Source organism: Mya arenaria, chromosome 4 (genome assembly GCF_026914265.1).
Source record: "Mya arenaria isolate MELC-2E11 chromosome 4, ASM2691426v1".
Lineage (NCBI taxonomy): Eukaryota > Metazoa > Mollusca > Bivalvia > Myida > Myidae > Mya > Mya arenaria.
This window is the reverse complement of record NC_069125.1, coordinates 23,586,697-23,607,461: the sequence shown is the minus strand read 5'-3', so window position 1 is coordinate 23,607,461 and position 20,765 is coordinate 23,586,697. Positions and strand designations below refer to the sequence as shown.

The window sequence follows — 20,765 nt, the reverse complement described above, 5'->3', positions numbered from 1 at the left end:
AAGCCTTTATCAAATTCAGTTGCTTATATCTGATTTAGTCTTAAGTTAATTAACTTCCAATGTGTTGTGAAAATGGCAGTTTTTCTTCTTTTTTTATACCAAGATGTATAATAGAAATCTAAACACAAATTTGTTGGCTTGATAAAGGACCGTTTTTATTTCACTGTTTGGAAGCATTCTCACTTTTCTCGATGATTTTGGCCCGTCCCTGGGATATCGAGCAAACAGGTTTGACTGTACTACAATTTCGATGATGAAAATTTTTCTATTACTGATACCAGAGCTGGCAAACACTTAAAACTCCAAATCATACCCTACTCACCTCCTCATCATCTTGGCCCCTCAATGCCTTATGGACAGTCTCCATAGCCCGAGAACTGGCTGCCCGCCTTGGTCGGAACTTCTTCTCGCCAACAGCCGCTGCTGTACGCCCAACCCCCATATGGAAGTCTTTGTCCTCATAGTATTTGTCAGTAGGCTCATCTTTAAGGAAACGCTTTATGTATTTCTTAAGCATCAGTTCCATGGAGCGAGCACACTCGGAGAACTCTGGAATAATTAAATGAATTGTTCAATATCAACTTGGCAGAATCAGGTTTAAGAGGTAAGGTTTGTTAGAGGTAACACGAGCATTAAACTGATCAAGTATATTAGGAAAGATTTTTTAACTAATTAATTATTATGTTTCAAGTTATGGTCTTAGTTAAAAAAAAAACGTTTTGTGAATATTTGTTTATGAGTTGTTAGTTCATGTTTGAAATGCACACATGATTGATAGTGAAGATATTTCTGGTCAGGGTGTATCTCTTTTGTAAAACATTACAAGTTATTAATTCCTTTGACCCACGAGTATGCTGAAAATGTATCAATCCTTTACAAGCGCTCGGCAATCAGATGCAAATAGTCATCTTTTACTCTTGACCATGGGGCATAATTTAATAAAAAATTTAGCCAGACTTATGGTACACATATCTGCATTGCCACTGTTAACATGTGTATCAAATGCATGCAAATAACTTTGTTATTCATTTACAACGCAGGGTTTGTACAACTACAATGATATCTTTGGCCCCAAGGCCATGACAAAACCTCGACTTTTTTCCCCAAAACTACGTCAACTCATGCATAAACCCATTTCTCTCACCACTATCTGGTCCATTGAACCTTTTACAGTTGTTGAACATGAGTTTAAAGTCTGACAGGAAGTGGGCTGTCTGCCGATATTCCCGCTGTTCTACCTTCTGCTCTATCCTCGACATGTCCATTGGTCGCTGAAAAAGTTAAATCATTGAGACTTCAAACAAGAGCACCTCAAGAGGGAACCAAAGGCTTCTTCTAATTGATTCGTGGCAAGTCCATCGGCTCCTGGAAAAAATTAAGACACTAATGACACTAAACAACTTGTGTTGCGTGTCTCTTGTTGATTGTTAGATCACAGTAATTTGTTTGACTGATTCGCTTGTCCCTGAAGTGTCAGTTGTATTATGATTATATCAAGTCTAACCGTCTCCGTGGCCTAGAGGTTAAGGGTCCGCCTACAGAGCGGGAGGCTGTGGGTTCGATCCCTGGCCGCCATACCAAAAGACGTTAAAAGTTGGTACAAGTAGCTTCCTTGCCTGGCGCTCGGCATTAAAAGGGTAGTGCTTGGAAAAGTGGTGTACTCAGTACTGGTTTCACCCAGGAAATATGTACCCCGTGTATCGGTGCTTTACACCGAGCACATAAAAGAACTAAAGGGTCTCTTCGAAAAAGAGCTAGGGTATTGCACCCGGACTTCCTTGTATCCCACCACTGTCCCTTCAGCAAAAACAACGGATCCCGTTGTAAATAAGTGCTTGCCCTTTCACGGGGTATCCTTGACTGCAAGGTCTAAAGAAATACACACATACATACAACCAAGAGCAATAACTGACATGTAGTTAAGCCAGAGTGATTCAACTTGTTGTTAACATCATAATTTGCAACTTTAAAATCGTTCCTGCTTTGGAAGTTCAATGGATACACCTGTAACTTGCTGTATTTCTAACAATATAAGAGATACCAGCTGAACTCATTTCTATTTAAATATGTAAGCTCATCATTGAATATTTCATGTTAAAAAGTTAACATTGTGGTTGTTAATCACATATGTAAACTTTAACAAAAAAATTAACAACCAGACCAAAGTCTTTAATACCATTTTCAAGTTGTTGTCAACATGCAAACATTTAAGTTTTTTCTTTGAAAAACAGACAAGCATATAAATGCTATAAATGGAATATAAACCTTTGTGCAATTCAAGGGTAAAAGAAATATAAACTAGAGCTGTCACAGGAGTGACGAATACCCCCAAATGCCGCCTGGACACAGGAATCGCAAACCATTCCTTTGAAAAGAGGCCATAACTCTAAGGTTACTGCACACTGCATCTTCTTTTATCATGCATGTATTGTTTTATTTAAATCTGTTGAGTAATTTAGAAGTTACACTGCTGACAAGAAAAACTAGCCTTTCATGAGTTATCGTCCGGAAACCGTTTTTCTATTTTTAGTAACAGTGACCTTGACCTTGGCCCCATCAGCCCCAATATCGAACTTGAACTGCATCTTTTGATGTTACACCTGTGTACCAAAAATTGTTCATATCTGTCTAGCCTTTCATGAGTAATTGTCCGGAAACGGTTTTTCTATTTTTAGTAACAGTGACCTTGACCTTGGCCCTACCAGCCCCAATATCGAACTTGACCTGTATCTTCTGATGTTACACCCGTGTACCAAAATTTTTTCAAATCTGTCTAGCCTTTCATGAGTTATCGTCCGGAAACCATGAAAACCGACAGACCGACAAGCTCACTCCTATATACCCCCCCAAACTTCGTTTGTGGGGGTATAATAAATACCGTATTATATCATGCATAGGACACACTTTTTTACCCCCAATTCTCGTCTTAAAAATTGCCTGCGTCCTTTCTATGCTATTAGAATTTCATCTGTTTTTTTCCAAGTCCATTTCAGGTCGAAAATATCGGACCGGGGAAGAACGCGGTAATAGTAAGTATCTGTACTGCGTCACCAAAGAGAACAACTGACATAGGTAAAATCACGCAAGTAAACACATGCAGAAATATATTGAATGTTTACTTTAAAATGATTTATCGAGAAATAAATTGAAAACAAACATGAGTGTTTACTTTTTTACAAAAGGGACGCTACTCACAAAAACTCGATGTGAGTCAGCATTTAACTGGATTGAGTTATAACGGCAACGGAAAATCGGGAAAGGTGGTAAATATCAATTAATCGTTGTTCGTGATTTTAATGTTTCAATATTTTACAAAACATTTTGTTGTATGTTACTGTTTTGCAAGAGTGCAGGAGTGATAACAAATGTTCATCGTTGTTGTTTTTAAGTCAAAAATGAGGTAAACCTCAACAATTATTAAAGTCAAAGTTATACTTGCTATATATGTGCATACAGTCAGACCTGGTTGAACGGTCACCTGCTTTATTGGGTGACCTGCCTTATCGGGCCTCTCCAAATACCCCCCATACATTTTAACTATATAAAGTACGTGCATTAAGCGGCCAACTGTCTAACGCGGCCGTGGCCACCAATATTTGTCCCCGTGAAGCCATAAAAACACTAATTAGCAGCTTCTTATCCCTTGTCACTGACATTTCCACAAGTAATGTTTGCCAATACACAGCTTTAATTGATACTGAAGTTGACGGAAAAGAACGATAGCCTCGAATATTTCCGTCGTCCAATGAAAATGCCTATAACATCACACGATTACCATGTGTGTTTACTTATCGAGAGATCATGTTTATACCACATTGGCAAATGTTTCGATCAGAATTGACACACTTAATGAAGATATTTTAAAAATTATGAAGATAATTGTCAAATACTGCCACAGAACGCCACATATGATAATTATGAATTTACAGTTTGCACTGTTACTTGATGGTGTGAAACCAGTTACAATGTTTATTCATTTCCGTATTAACTTACATCGCATTGTTCGTGATATTCTTTTTAATTTTGGTTATGGCTAACAATAAAATAAATCAGAAGTGTTTGACTCTAAAAGAATGTGTCGAGTGTATAAAATGAGTAGAAAACGGCCGTAGTGCAAGAAGAACTGTGGACAGACTCAAATCAGTTTCTTGCTTAAGCTAACAATTGAAATCCAAATCCAAAGACCCAAACACTCAAAGACCCAAACACTCAAAGACAGAGGAAAATTACAGGAGACGAGGACTCAATGAACTTGTGTATATTCATGGTTTTTGACCCACAGAGGGACATGCTTGACATGATAATGTTGGCTCAATGTAAATGCACTTTAAAGAGACAGAAGTTAAGCAAATGAAAATGAATGATTACTTTAAAAATTGAACTTAAAAATGAACATGTAGTTGTGTGGACTAATTTTTGTTGTTGTTTTTTGTTTATGCTATGTATTAGCTTTTATATATTGCATTATATTTGTAATTTTGCAATAAAGTTGTTTTTTATACATTTGTATTCAACCTTCTTTAATGGTTCTGATGATACTGATTGTGGGGTGAGGTGGTGGTTAAGATACATAATCGACCTCTGTTTGAACAAAGCCAAAGTGTCAGAAAAGTTCAACCTGGACTAAGTGGCCACCTGTAGTAAGCAGCCACTTTTACCTTTTCCCAAAGGTGGCCAAGATTAGGGCTTTTGCACTAGAGCTCCACTGCCAAAAGACGGACAAGCTAAAAATCCCATAAAAATGATTTTCCTCATGCTAAATAATTGGTTAATATTTCATGTTCATCGACTGCCATGACAAAAGAGGGTGAGGGGAGGTCTAGTAGTAATGGAGTCAATCTCACCCAATGGGTTACATGTTTGATACCTGGTAGGGGAGTGACCTGTTAGGCCCCTGTGATGGACGGCAGTAGTAAAGCAGACTTCTGTAGAATTATGATAGTACATATATTAAAAAGCTTTCAATCTGAGTACACTGATTTGGTGACAAACTTAAACCTATGGGCACCTCAAGCATATATCAATGCCTATATCAGTTGAACAAGGGGCATAACTTGACAATTATTTCAGCCAGAGTGTGGGGAAATCTAAATATGTTAAATTGTTTTTGGGTTATGCCCCAAAATTGAAGCTTTAGCATCACACCACCACCACCACCAACAATAACAAGAAAACCATGGCTACAACAATACCTCTACATAGAATCAACTTTTTTAAGAAAAAAATGAGTTAAAAACAAACCCATCAATGATCTTTGTTAATGACATTGCTGAAGCTTGTGTTTTTCTTTGAAAAAAAAGACAAACTAAAAAAAATATTGCACATATATTTTACCTTAATGACATCACTATAGCCTGGAGCATCATCGTCAGTGACTGGATACAGGAATGGCCAACAATCTTTGTGGTACTTCATCGCATTCACCACTGGAACATAGCGGTGCGATATCAGTGAGATTCATTGAGAGTCTTCTTTATTTTACATATTTTTTACACACAACACTACTGGTACACTTCTTGTGAAATTGTATAAGATTTAAACCTTATAATACTTAAATATTTTTTTCTCAGTGGAAGTAGTATCTTGAAATTTCACCAATTTATAAAAATCTTAAGTAACAATATGCCATCACTTCAAACTAATATTTCATTATTTACCTTTCATAAGAGCTTGGTAATCTTCCTCAACCTTCAAATCACACCTGAAAGAGCAATGCATTTCATACAGAACAAAGGGCAGTTACTCTTCCAAATTCAAATTTGAATTCTCTATTCTTATATTGAGGGGAGCAAACTCTTTTTGGTCCTCAGACCTGTTCTGCAACAAAAGCACCAATGTTAGTTAGGGCATAACTCACTTTTTTTAAAGCTGGCATTATAGGCCTTGCTGTACATGTGTCTCTGACAACATGTGTACCAAGTTTCGTTTGAATATCTTGAAATGGTTTCGAGTTATAGGACAAGGTTAAAGCTTGTGCATGCTGACGACAATAACACTAAGCCTATCATAATACCTCAACTTTTTCCTTCAAAAGGCATTTATACAAACGGACAAAACTACAAATCAAATTTGAAAATGATGAGAGAGACTTCTTGTGATTCATCAGACCTAATGAACTTTGTTTTAACCATAAGTCATTGAAGAGTAGGTAATGGCGAGTAAGATATCAATTATTCAAAACAAAGTGGGTGAACAACCTAATACAATTTTTTACAGCAGAATGTTTGCATTATTCCTATGAGGATCCATGTCTAGACCCCAGACAAGTGAAATGGATCATTTATTAACATTCAATGCATAGTTCATTGTAATCATATGGATACATATATTTCAATTTAACATTATTGATAAGTCATTAACAGTCTGTTTGTCATGTAATAGTGTGTTTGAAGTTTTAGGTGAATAAGCAATTAGGAATTGAGGTCATTCAATTAGAAAAAAAAGGCGAGATTGAACTATTCATTTTTTATTAAGTTCTGTTTCCTTGCTAAAATAATACCATACAAGATAGCAATATCATACTGAAACAAAATTAAAATAAACATCAACCAGTAGCAACTAATGTTTGCATCAAATATGTTAGTATATTTCTTCTATATAGCTTTCATTTTTGTAAGATCAGGACCAGATGCGTTCAACATAAATTTGATAACACTTCAGAAACGTTTGTGCCCATAACTAAGAATCTTCACTCCCAATTAAAAGTTAACCATTCTATTCCAATGGTTAAGACTTAAACAGGGGTCACATATATACAGATACATTTATTGATTATTGTTTTATTGTAATATTTATCTTTCTTAGATTCAAATGAACTGTAAGTGTTAAATAATCATACCAAATTTTGAGCTTTTTCATTCATCCTAAACACACATTTAGTTTATTATTCAGTATTTTTTGCTAGCAGCACATATACCTTTTTCTCTAAAGGGAATTTGTTTTCCCCAATTTTTGTTATGGATTTATTTTAAATGCAATCCATCATCTTCACATCAATAATTTATCCTAAACTAAAATTATTCAGCAAAAATGATTTTTCTATTTAAGTAAGAGTGACCTCATGTTTATTTTTTTTTTCATTTTTTGTGCAATACACATAACAGAGTCGAATAATAAAACCGACCATAAATGTTTCCATAAATTGAGTGTCAAATTTGAGCATATTTTTTTTTGCAGACCTTAAAATGTTTCAAATACCTAAACCCTACTTGAAGTTTGCCTCTCACCTGCTGTCATCCGAGTCCTCCCCATCATCCTTGTATTTCTGTGTGGCAGTGTAGATGAGTTCAGGTGGAATCTCTTTACCCTCAGCCAACAGTCTTGCTCTTTCTTCCCGCATAGATAACCTCTTCGATCTCTCTGAAGTTTTTAAAATCATGTTTAACAAATTGAAACCATGACTATAAAGTTGAACTATACCAACATTTTTACTTGTTTTAGGTTATACATTAAAATAATGATAACTATTTCCATACTGTGACACAGTTCCTTCTAGTATGTACTACATAATGCAACATACAAATAAGCCACTTTCTTATAGCTCTTTATTCCTACCTTTCAAATATCTGTTATCAAGGGTTTATAGCCATTACTTAATGTCACATTTCCAATTATCTCATGTCCAATATCCTATCACATCATGTGACATTTCCCACATTCACAAATAACATTTCCCGCTTTCCCATGTCACATTTTCTACAATCCCATGACATTTCCCAATCTAATCTCTCTCATTCCTCACTATCCCATGCCACTCATTCTACTTTCACATGACAAATTAATAACTATCCCATGCAATATTTTCTACATACCTATGTCACATATCTCACTATCCCTGGTCAATTGTCCAGCTATCCACAGTTTCAATGTCATATTTCCCACTTTCCCCATGTCACATTCCCCGATTTCCCCATGTATCTTTTCCCACTTTCCCCAGGTCATATTCAGTCACTAACTTGTCAACTTTATCACTTCCCAACTCGCAAAGACTTAGAGCCTAAAGAAGTAACCCAGACCCACCTTCCCTGGCCTTGCGCCTCTCTTCCCTCTGCTTGTTTTCCTCCTCCAATTTCTGATGCTCCTCTTTCAATCTCCGCTCTTCTTCAGCTTTAATCTTAGCCTTCTCTTCATCCACCAATGCTTCAGCCAGAATCCGCTCCTGAAATAAATTGCTGACTGTCAAAGTGAAAAATATATGGGGGCATAACTCAACAGTGAGCTCTATGCTCAAAATTCTTCCCTTAACAGACCCTAAGCATTCAATACAATTTTCCAACTACCTTTTTACCTGTTCCATCTTCTTCCTTATCGTGGCTGGGTGCCTGTCCGATTTTCTTACTACCTTCCGAAAGTATCTCATTTAGACCTCATTTCCCATTTTCATAACCTTAGAACCATGAAAAGTCAAAATTCTCACCAATCCCCACACTAGAAGGACTCAGACAAAACATAGAACAATTCTTTTAGTAACATAATATTGGGATACATGTATGTTTAACTTTTCTGAACTAATCTGTAACCACATGAATAGATCAGTTTTCAAATCACTACATTTACAAAACCACAAGTTTTGAATGTCCTACATTGGGACTATGTTAAATCAAAATTCCCATCTAGTGTTATTTCAAATCATATATCTAGTTCTTAAAGCATAAAAATATCCACCGTTACCAAATAAACAACTTTAAAAATACAACATGAACGAATCACTGGCAGTAACTGAACGAATCACTATCATTTACTTTACAAATAAGTCTATATTACATATATCGGTGCGATCTCATCCTATCTATTCCTTCTTAACCCAAATTCCATCCTAACCCAAACTCTATTCCTTCTAAACCCAAACTCTATTCCTTCTTAACCTAAACTCTCTTCCAGACAAACACTTTCCCCAAATCATTCTTTTGAATCTTTCACTCTGTTCATGTACCAACTCAACTACTCTAATCATTCATATACCTTGTACAACCTCCCTCATCTTGGCTGTAAGCCTGTCTGACTTTTAGTGCTCATACTGTTCCAAATATTCATACATCTCACACTTACTAGTCAGAATAAATTGTGGCCAATGATAATTCTTACCTGGTCCAACCTCCCTCCTCTTGGCTGTGAGTCTGTCCAACTTCCCCTGCTCATACTCCTAAAAATCTTTCCAAACCCCACCCTCTCACCCCCAAAATAACATTTGTTCATCTAACGCTTACTTACTAAGCCAGCCTATATTGTGGCCATTAACAACTCCTACCTGGTCCATTTTCTCCCTCATCTTGGATGTGATCCTGTCTGATCTCCTCACATCCTGCTCTTGCATCAGCTTCTTCAACTTCTCCTTCTCCTGAAAATATACCAAGTAACCCAGGCATTATTTGAGCATCTAAAGCAGTGATCAAACTTTGCAATCACCCAGAGATTAACTAAAACAGTTTAATCCTCCTACGGTTGATAGTTAGGCTTGTATTGTACATAAAATAACAGAAATTCAGGATAATACTCGAAAATCTAAAGGAATTCAGACTGCTGAAGCAGTGTCTCAATGTTATTTGCGCAATTTAAAGTTAGTTTTCTAATTGTTTAATATGTGCAGACGTGCAACTGCAAATGTATTGCTTTATCTTTTTATTTTCATTTTGTATGTGTGTATTACTTCACGCTTGTTATTGGCCCAAGATAAGTGTTCATCTCATTTGAAATACATTGAGGCAAACTAAGTGACCAAGTTTCAGTAATACTGAGGCAAACTAAGAGACCAATTTAAGTAAAACTGAGGCAAACTAAGTGACCAAGTTTCAGTAATATTGGGCTCAATATTTTTTTTTGGTGATAATGGACATTGATAAAAGAAGTAGGCCCTGGCAGTGAATATTCAGCTTTTCTGACATTGACAGTTCTAAATAGATTATTTCACCAATGATTAATGTCTGACGGTCCTGAATTTCAAACAAACTATGGTTTAAATAAATTCATCTACTTTTTATTTCATCAGATGACACCATTTTTAAGTTGACAGATTCATTAGTTTGATCGATTCTCCATTCAAAAATCTATAACTATACAACACAGTCATGGTTTGATATAGTTTCAGCATTCACTAGCGGATCCAGCGGGCGGCACTTCCCCCTAAAATCGCCTAAATTGACTTTTTATTTCAAAAAAGAAGAAAAATGCACAATTTCGGACTAGCAGTTGTTAAAATTTTCTTCGAATAGTACCCCCAAACCCCCATGTCAACACTTTTTACCAAATTCATTAAGGTTCTGAGGGAAGGGCACAAGTCAAAAGGTTATGCCCCTCAGTTACTCCTCCTCTTAACATCAAATCCTGGACCCCGCCCATGATGCTAACAAACAAGAGTGCCCCTGAGGGAATGCCAACTCTCATCTCTTTTTCTCCAATCAATCAAGAGACAGAACTCAATAATTACTTAAGATTTTGTATATTCATAATTGTGTGTATTGTCTCTTGCATCCTATGTAAGTTTCATTCAAATATCTTCGGAAGTTTTTGAGTTATGATTAAGGTTAAAGTTTTCTCACGCCATGACCTAGAAGTCAACATCAACTTTTCTTTTTCCAAAAAAACAGACCAGCTAAAAGTTTTTACTGATTTCGACATATAAATTATCTTTGACATCTACTACATGGGTGGCAGATCTTAAATCATTAGTTAACATTTGCAATCAACAATGCTGAATGACAAATCAAGCTCTCCAATTTGTGGGAGAGAAGGGACATTACCATAAAGAATTACCATTTCAACAAATCCTATTTCACAGATCATCTTGTGATCAATGAGGCAAAGTGGTCGGCCAGATGAACATAACTACTAGATTCTCATGGGTTTTTAAAAATAAAATGGGGTGGATGGGTAGATCTTTTACTTAATAACAAAAACATGTGTTACATTAATGATTTTGAGTTATTTTCCTGTAATTTGACCACTTCTTACGGAGGCTACAGCCGCTGCGAGTTTGTCTATGGTAGGGGATTTTGAACAAAGGCACCAGGGATGAGAATCTAAACAATATTTTTCTCTGGCCTATGTCCACCTGATATATTTCAAAGATCACAGGAACAACCCCAAGATCAAAGGGTCGGCAATGAAAGAGGTCAATTGTCAATAAAAGGGCCAGTGATTTATAAAAACATTGGGTGTGGGAAAGTGCCAATTAAGTTGTCAATAAATAGCTGTATTTTTACACAAAACAGCTTAAGTATCACTGAAGTAACCCTTGAAAGTGTGCTTGCAAATCTAGCAATTTAAGCAGAAATTGTCAAAAAGATAGGGACCATACACTACACATAGGAGTTTTATTTTTATATGTTAAAACTTGAACCTTTATAATAACCTTTGTGTTATCTGCAACTTTATGAGTACTGTTAGCATACAAATTTCTTGAAACAAATTAAAAGTTTGAAATTATAATCCTCTGAAAAACCGATTAACACATTTATTTGGCTGTTTATCAGACCCCCAATGATGGAGAAACTGCAGACCATACCATTTCAACACAACCTTCAATCAAGTAGATACAGAAACCCTAAATACATTTATGTATATAATATTTTTGTTTATGACTTTCACACAGGTTTTGATTTTTTTCTCCCTTTTAATCCAAACTGAATGTCTCTCTTTTTTAAAGATGAACAAGAGCTGTCACAGAATGTGACGAATGCCCCCAAATGTGACATTGACCTATGAACAAGGTCAGTACATGAAAAGTTAAAGATCAAACAAATACATATGGCAAGTTATTTAAATTGCCTCTGACCATAAGAAAATACCACCCATACTTGACAACCTACATTCTTATGTCCTTATATTCAGCATTCCATGTGAATAAACACTAAGTGTATCTTTCACCTTAGAGGTAGGGTCATTCACGTGACACGTTGTCTTGGTATGTCGAACACATGTGGCAAGTTATTTTAAAATCTGTCCATACAAGGGAAAGTTACAGATCGGACACGACAACCTATACTCTATGTCCTTATATGCAGCATTCCATTGTGAATAAACACCTAAGTGTGACCTTGACCTAAGAAATAGGGACACGGTTCTTGCACACGACACGTCATCTTGGTATGCCGAACACATGTGGCAAGTTATTTTAAAATCTGTCCATACAAGGGAAAGTTACAGCCTGGACACGAGTTATTAAGCCGGACACACGGACGGACGGAAGGACCGTGCAATTTTAATATGCCCACCTTCGGGGGCATAAAAAGTTGCCCCCCCCCCCCCTCCAATTTTTGACTCAAATAAAAGCATAACTGAACAAAGTTCCCTTAATTCATTTACAAAGTTAATACAGTTTTCAATCCATCATTGACAGACTATACCCTGACAGAATCCATCTGTCTTCCCATATCTTGAAAGACCCCATCCTATCATTAACAGTTCACCTTATACCTGGACCCTATCATTACCATCTCTGTGGACTTTCATTAATTTTGGGACCAAATAATAATTATATTACCAGCCATGGGTCACTTTCTTCAAACTTTTGTGACATATAATTACCATCATTAAAATTTTAATCTTAACATTTTCGCCATTTTTAAAATGTTTTGTTAAATTTGAATTTCAATAACCCTGCCCATTAAGAACTCCAATACCTCTTCAATTTCCCTAAAAACTGTAACCTTTCATAAGAATGCCCTCATAATCATACAAATGTTTTGCCATTTTTCCAATGCCACATATCCTATAACAAATGAACAGAAATACAGGCAAATCCCTGCCTTTGAAGCAACAGCCAAAAAGCTGGCATTAGCCTGTAAAATAGAACAAAACAGATTTTCACATTGTTGGCAAAACATTTTTGCTCAATGACCCACAACTTTTACATTTCAATACCAAGCCACCCGTACACCATCCCTGATTTCACAGGAAATAAGAAAGCAAACTATGCATATAAGCATGTAAGTATTGCTGAAGTCGATCAACAATCGCAGGTAACGAGAAAGGCTAGAACAGTCTAGCACCCCTGGCATGAGGATTTCGAGCCGTCTAGCGCACCAGGCACGAGAATTTCGTGCGAAATCATACAAATGCGCAGACAATTCTGAAGGTTTTTCACTATGGAAAGTTAATCAATAATGCACTTTCTGTCAAATCTGGTTCTCAACAACTTCTCAACCAATGCAATGCACACTTATTTAAACCTGGATTTTTCTTATTAGATATGTCTTGCTTTAACTGCATACAACAATTCCTACCCTTTTTTCATTGACATTTCAAGTGTTGCAATATCATAAACAATTGCAGAAATTCTTGAGAATCTTGAGCAACTTCTTAATACTTTTTATTCATGCAGATGCTATGCATTCAGTCAACATGGGTGTAACTGTATTTGTTTTCTGATCCTTAGAGATTATTGCATGTTTCTAAGTTATTCTTGAAAAAAGAACACCACTAGGGGATTATATCATGTGTCACACTTTTCCCAGCGCTCCCAACCAACGCTCTCAACAAAACAAAGACTGCTGCGTATATTCAAATGTTGGGTGTCCGGAATAGGTTCTAGTTGTGTATTACATTTTTAATTAAAAAAATTGAATCTATGGGAGCCACAGCGACAGTAGATATATATTTTTTTAATTCTAATATACGAACCATAACTGATATTATAGTTTATGTTGAAACTCTGGTAAATATATCAATAAGTATGACATCATTGCCCATATATATATGAATCAATTAAGTAATGTACACCAATTACCAAATAAGAGCTTGGACATTGAATGCTAGACTCTGATTGGCCTGTTTGAAGCAATGAACTCAAGTTAAAAGGGAAAGGAAGCAATTAACAGATAATAATGGTCATGGTCATTCACTATGCCATTCACAGATAAAAGTTACTTAAACTAAAATTATCCAAATTCCATCATCGTTTCATCCCCTTTTGTAGCACAGAAGTGTTACAATTAAAATTGGTATGCTTTAAGAGGATGTAGTTACTCGTATAACAACAATGGCATCGGCACCACCAGCAATAAAAAACAAGGTTGGAATGTGATGTCCATGACACTCTAAATGTGAGTAACTGTTTGAGAATTACTGTCATTCCAGCATCAAAGTCTTACCAATAAGATAGCAATGAAGTGATTCATCTGAGAGAATGAAATCATCAACAGCAACTTAAAACACCTACAATGCCAATAAAATAGCATCATCATCAGAAATAGATTCCAAGATCAATCGCTGGTGAGGTAAGCCACAGTGGGATCTAAACATAGCATGAGCTCTGGTCTGCCATACAGGTGTCTCAGATTGTTTTTTTAATAACTGTGCAGCATGAATGTGCAATGTAGGAATTTCCAATAAGTCAGCAGTGAGTGTTTCAAGGCGACTGACTTCCAAGAAAGCTGAAATATCTGGGAACTTTTTTAAGGTGTTCTCTTGAACAAGAAATCTAAGGTCTTAATTCGATCAGTCTACCTCTTTTAAATCACTGTGTTGTGATAAATACAGGGCAGGAATTGTTGTAAAAAATGCGAAGGTGATTACAGAGAGTGTCGAAGGTGATTACAGAGAGTGTCGTGATACTTAAACCTTTAAAAATACTTGAATACATTAATCACTTCTTATTTTTTATGTTTACTGTGGCCCTATTTATATAAGCATATATCAAAGTATCATCGGTCCTTGAAACTGTTTTGGATTAAGACCTAAAACTTATTCATACATCGAAAAGAAGTCAAAGTAATTTCGATGAAGAACAATAATTAAAGTAATTTCCAGCAACAACAAGTATCAATTGCCGGCAAAGCTTTAGGCGGAATCAAACCCGGGACTCTCTGATTAACCACTCGAGCATAACCATATAGAGATTGTTCAGAAAGACACACTTTTGCTATTTAAGTCATATCAATAATATTGGAAAAAGAAAATCCACAAAATTATATACAATAAAAGACCCTCAGTGCTGAAAATAACAATGCAATGAGAAGAGAAATAACTTTAAACAAACATTAGAAATGGCAATTCACTGAAACAAGGCTAATGCCAAATGTCAGACATCAGAAAGACCTAGCAATTAGGCATTTCAATAATTTTCACAATAAGGGAAAAGCGTATCTGCAGTCACAATTAGCAAAAATATTGTTTGCAAAGGACAAGGGAACTGTACTTGACACAACCCAATGTCACCTAGAGCTGGGCACAGGCGCAATCAGTCAGTGTTTGCGGTGCTTCTCCCTGTGTTGTCTCCCAGACACCACTGGAATGCCGGAATGCCAGGAATCCAAAAGAGCTTTGCATCAATTACCATGTGAAATTCCGCCAGTCAATCAATCTAGCCGCTAATAATGCTCCTTTGCAACAGTAAATCTGTTCTAAAAGGCGCATCTATTTGATTATTGTAATTTTCTCATCAACTGTTTTTTGTCTTAATAACAGGTTACAATCAAGGTTATGTGAACACAGTGATGGTACATTTCATTAAAGTAATAGCAGAATATGATATTGGCATTACGATTAATGATATGTAGCTTGTGGTGATTTTATGGGGTCATAATAGGTGATTTACCAAGAAGTCGACCAAATTCTCAGTCAGTCCCATAAGGTTATGCTTTGAATGCTACAATGTTAGTATCTTACTTCTAATCTATTTTGATGACTCTCATTAGATTGGCTGGTGGTAAAAACTGGTTTAATACAGCAACAACAAATTTTAGGTAACTAATCTGATCAGAAAGGGGGATTATGGGGACAGTGTCTGCATCAGATACATCCAATCACCCCAAGGACACACTGTCAGCTAGGTCACTTAATGCACCCACAAACAAACTTTAGTAAAGGCAAAGAAAGTCAGAATCAACATTACCAATTTCATTGTTTTAAGTTAAATAAACAAGAGCCTTCATAAGACAGTGCACTCGACTTCCCCGCTTTGACTTAGAAGTGAATACAATAACAATGTAATATTACCAAGTTTGGTCTATTTATGTCAAACCTAACTAAAATTATTCAAAACATAAGGTGACTTTGATGCTGAAATCCCACCACCCGAAAAATGACGCAAGTCATTCAAATAAATTGATTTCCCATTATGAAAATGTGGTAAAGAATATACAAATATGCCTTTCAAAAGAAATAAAAAAAAAAAAATGATAATAACAAGAGATGTTTGTCAAACATTATGCCCCCACCTGAGCGCCATGTTGTCAGGATTATATGGACAATTGAATGAAATATGCATGGACCGAAATGACAGCTGATTTGTCGCTAACATTGTATGCCGTTGAGGCAGTTTTAAGATTATGACCATTCAAAGTTTGAGGATAGAGTGTGTTATGACCATGACCTTTGACTATATGACCTCAAAATCCATAGTAGTCATCAGCTGGTCACCAAAAATCTAAATGTTAAGTTTAATGCCATGGGTGCAGGCATTGACAAGTTATCACACAGACAAGCATTTTCGTTCAAGGTCACTGTAACCTTGACCTTTGATCCAATGACCCCTTAAATCATAAGGGGTCATCTACAGGTCGGACACAACTCCAAGTCAAGTTTGAGGGCCATGGGTGCAGGCATTGTCCAATTATCACTTGAAACATTTTCGCATTCAAGGTCACTGTGTACCTGACCTTTGACCCAATGACTCCTAAAATCAATAACGGTCATCTCCTGGTCAGGCCCAACTTACATGTCAAGTTTGATGATCATAAATTCAGGCATTGTTGAGATATCACTTGGAGAAGATTTGTTAACTTTTTTGCGTTAAAGGTTACTGTGACCTTGACCTTAGCCTGATGATTCCCAAAGTCAATAGGGGTCATCTACTGGTCAGGCCCAACCTTCATGTCAAGTTTGATGACCATAGGTCCAGGAATTGTCGAGTTTGCTTTCGAGGTCACTGTGACCTTGACCTCTGACCCCTTAAATCAATAGGGGTCATCTACTGGTCAGGCCCAACTTTCAAGTCAAGTTTGAGGGCCATGGGCGCAGGCATTGTTGAGTTATCACTGGGGCAACCTTTTATCGTTCAAAGTCACTGTTACCTTGACCTTTGGCCCAATGACCCCTAAAATCAATAGGGGCCATCTACTGGTCAGGCCCAACCTCCAATTCAAGTTTGATGGCCGTGGGTGCAGGCATTGTCGAGTTATCACTCAGACAACCTTTTACCATTCAAGGTCACTGTGACCTTGACTTTTGGCCCGATGACCCCCAAAAACAATAGGGGTCATCTACTGGTCAGGCCCAACCTCCAAGTCAAGTTTGAGGGCCATAGGTGCAGGCATTGTCGAGTAATGACACAGACAACCTTTTACCATTCAAGGTCACTGTGACCTTGACCATTGGCCCAATGACCCCCAAAAACAATAGGGGTCATCTACTGGTCAGGCCCAACCTCCAAGTCAAGTTTGAGGGCCATGGGTGTAGGCATTGTCGAGTTATCACATGGACAACCTTTTACCATTCAAGGTCACTGTGACTTTGACCTTTGGCCCGATGGCCCCCAAAAACATTAGGGTTCATCTACTGGTCAGGCCCAACCTCCAAGTCAATTATGAGGGCCATGGGTGCAGGCATTGTTGAGTTATCACTCGGACATCCTTTTACCATTCAAGGTCACTGTGACCTTGACCTTTGGCCCGATGACCCCCAAAAACAATAGGGGCCATCTAATGGTCAGGCCCAACTTCCATATCAAGTTTGATGACCATAGGTCTAGGCATTGTTGAGTTATCACTCGGACAAGCTTTAAAATGATTTTACCATTAAAGGTCACTGTGACCTTGACCTTTGACCCGATGAGCCCTAAAATCAATAGGGGTCATCTACTGGTCAGGCCCAACCTTCATGTCAAGTTTGATGACCATACGTCCAGGAATTGTTGAGTTATCACTCGGACAAGCTTTGGTCTACCGACGGACCGACCGACCGACATGCCTGTGCAAAGCAATATACCCCTCTTCTTCGAAGGGGGGCATAATAATAATAAAAAAAATTCAATGGCCATATAGTATAGTCCTCCTTGTTTTCCCTTGGTAAAAAACTGGTTAAGAATGTAAAAATGTGCCTGTCAAAAGAAAATAAAAAAAAAATAAAAAAAATATTAAAAAAATCAATAAAAAATCAAGGGACATAATTTGTATTTAGGGTTAAAATGGAGTTATGTTTCTTGTTGAAAGATGGTCGTAAATAATTTTGAATTTTATTAAGTGCATTGAATGGAAGGTATAGAAGTTTTTTTTTATTAAAATCCCAACTTGCCCTAAACTTTTACTTGCCTAAAACTTTAACCTAAGTCAATCAGGGGCCATAACTTGTATTAAGGATATGGAGTTATGTAACCTCATTGGGTGCTGGTCCTGAACAATTGTGTGAAGTATTAAGTCAATTGAATAAAGGGTATAGAAGTAATTAATAAATATCCCAACCTGCCCTTAAACTTTAACTTAAGTCCAATAGTCAATCAAGGGGCATAATTTGTATAAAAGATAATATGGAATTATCTAACCTCATAATGTGATGGCTCTGAACAACTGTGTGAAGTATTAAGTCAATTGAATGAATGGTATTGGAGTTTTAAGTGAAAATCCCAACTTGCCCTTAAACTTTAACCTAAGTCAATCAGGGGCCATAACTTGTATTAAGGATAATATGGAGTTATGTTACCTCATTGTGTGATGGCCCTGAACAACTGTGTGAAGTATTAAGTCAATTGAACAAAGGGTATAGAAGTTATTTATAAATATCCCAACCTGCCCTAAAACTTTAACCTGAGTTTCATAGTCAATCAGGGGCCATAATCTGTGTAAAGGATAATATGGAGTTATCTAACCTCATCATTGTGGTGGCCCTGAACAACTGTGTGAAGTATTAACTCAATTGAATGAAAGGTATTGGACTTACAAGTGAAAATCCGAACTTGCCCTAAAACTTTAACCGGACGCTGACGCCGACACCGACGCCGACGCTGGGGCGAGTAGTATAGCCCACCTATTCTTTGAATAGTCGAGCTAAAAATGCCAAGAACAATGTTATTCAAAATGATACATAATGGAAGAAGACTTCGTACATCTGATGCATTTCTGCCAATTATCTGTATTTTGTAATTTTGAAACATAATAGCAAAGATTTATCAAATATTTTCATCCTGGAAACTAAAATGAAGGAATATAATATAAAAACAAAGATATATTTACATATACAACGCTTAATCTCTTTTTCAATGGTAGCATTTTTATACAACAGGAGCACTGTTCTAGCTGATACAACTGTCTGTTTGTTACCATTCATATAGGGGCATCATTCAACAGTTATCAAATCCAGAGTAATGGGCCTTGATACACATGTGCATATAGTCTCTAACAACTTGTGAACTTTGTTTTTATATAAATATTCTTTAAATATATAGTTTTTTTTAGTTTCAAATGGCCAAGGTTGAATTTTTGCAAGCTAACATAAAGTCTGTCAACACCAAGGCTATTAGAATTCCACAACCTTTTGTCCTAATCAACAACAACAACAATAACAACAAACAAGATTAATATAATCAGCTTCCAAAGGTTCACATTAAGTAAACAGGAATCAGTCTGCCAGGCCAACTGTCGAGACTTCTCAAGTTAAAACACTTTTGGTGCCAAATATAATTTTTCTGTTTCAAAAAGGCATCATGTTTTTTCAAGACAATGCCTTCTGGAAGCTTCAAAAAAAACACTGAAGTCTCTATTTTTGTGCCAATAATAGCACAGTGAACACCAGTCCCAGGTAACAGGTCTGTCTGCCAGGCTATGATCATTCTAACATATGAATTATGAAGCCGTCTGCCAAAACATACTGGTCGCAGACACAATCATATAGACACTATAACCACACTGTAACTGTAAACAAATACCACATCTTCAGGTCACATAACACAAAAATCACAGTAGTTCCAGTAAATCGGAAAAAAGACGACCGCTAGGCGTGTCTGAAAGACTATGAATTAAACAAAAAATTTAAGTGTTTTTTTAAATTTCTAGGTAAAATGGTAAAAATATATTTCAGTGAACTGATACATTATTCATACGATATGTTTAGCATGTCTGCTTTATAAGCATTTTATGCTTTATAAACATACCATATCAATTAGGGTTCTGGTCCTAACTACTCAAGATACCTTAAGTGTTTACACATTGATGTACCCTAAATTACTGACTAACTTTAATTTGCAAAACAAAAAAAATGTTTATCATGGCTATTTTAATACTATATTACAAAATTTAGACCAAAATAAAAATGTGCACTAAGCTTTATCTCAATATAAGGGATTTGTTTAAAATGGTGCTATGTGAGCTTTTGTTATTCAGAGAATTCATAATGTTCATTTTGTATATAAATAAAATTTCGCTTACTGAGCCCCTGGTGTAAAAGTAGAAAATGACTTGCTTTGAAAATTACTTGCTGTTATAATAACTTGATAGGATTTCACTTACACAACATATTACTGTCAAATTCAAAACCACATACATGTAGGCGCACACCAAATTGATATTTCGTTCCTCAGATTTAACGCACCTCCATTTTGATTGCCAAGCAGATTTTTTCCAGGCAATAATTTATTAAAAGGCTAAAAATAATCAAGAATAATTTTTCTACGCTAGTTTTCGTGTTTTTGTAAAGGGAAGTTACCGATGAGTAGTGTTTTTATACTGTATCTCGATCAGTTTAGCATGGGTTTCAATAAATTCAATCAAAATGGCGGCTTCCGGTATAAACAATGTGGCTCGAAGTTTGGAAATTAAATCTTATTTTTGACAATAAAT

General features: G+C 36.4%; 1 protein-coding gene across 1 annotated transcript in view; it reads right to left on the bottom strand.

Moving 5' to 3' along the window:
• LOC128231883 (uncharacterized) overlaps nt 1-20,765 on the bottom strand; it is a 54,269-nt gene that overhangs the window by 10,371 nt on the left and 23,133 nt on the right. Inside the window, exons 12-18 of the mRNA XM_052945133.1 lie at nt 9,248-9,337; nt 8,020-8,158; nt 7,227-7,359; nt 5,658-5,701; nt 5,335-5,426; nt 1,145-1,271; nt 323-549 (exon numbers count right to left, since the gene is read on the bottom strand). Coding sequence (XP_052801093.1) covers nt 323-549; nt 1,145-1,271; nt 5,335-5,426; nt 5,658-5,701; nt 7,227-7,359; nt 8,020-8,158; nt 9,248-9,337 — 852 coding nt within the window. The remainder of the gene's footprint in view (nt 1-322; nt 550-1,144; nt 1,272-5,334; nt 5,427-5,657; nt 5,702-7,226; nt 7,360-8,019; nt 8,159-9,247; nt 9,338-20,765) is intronic.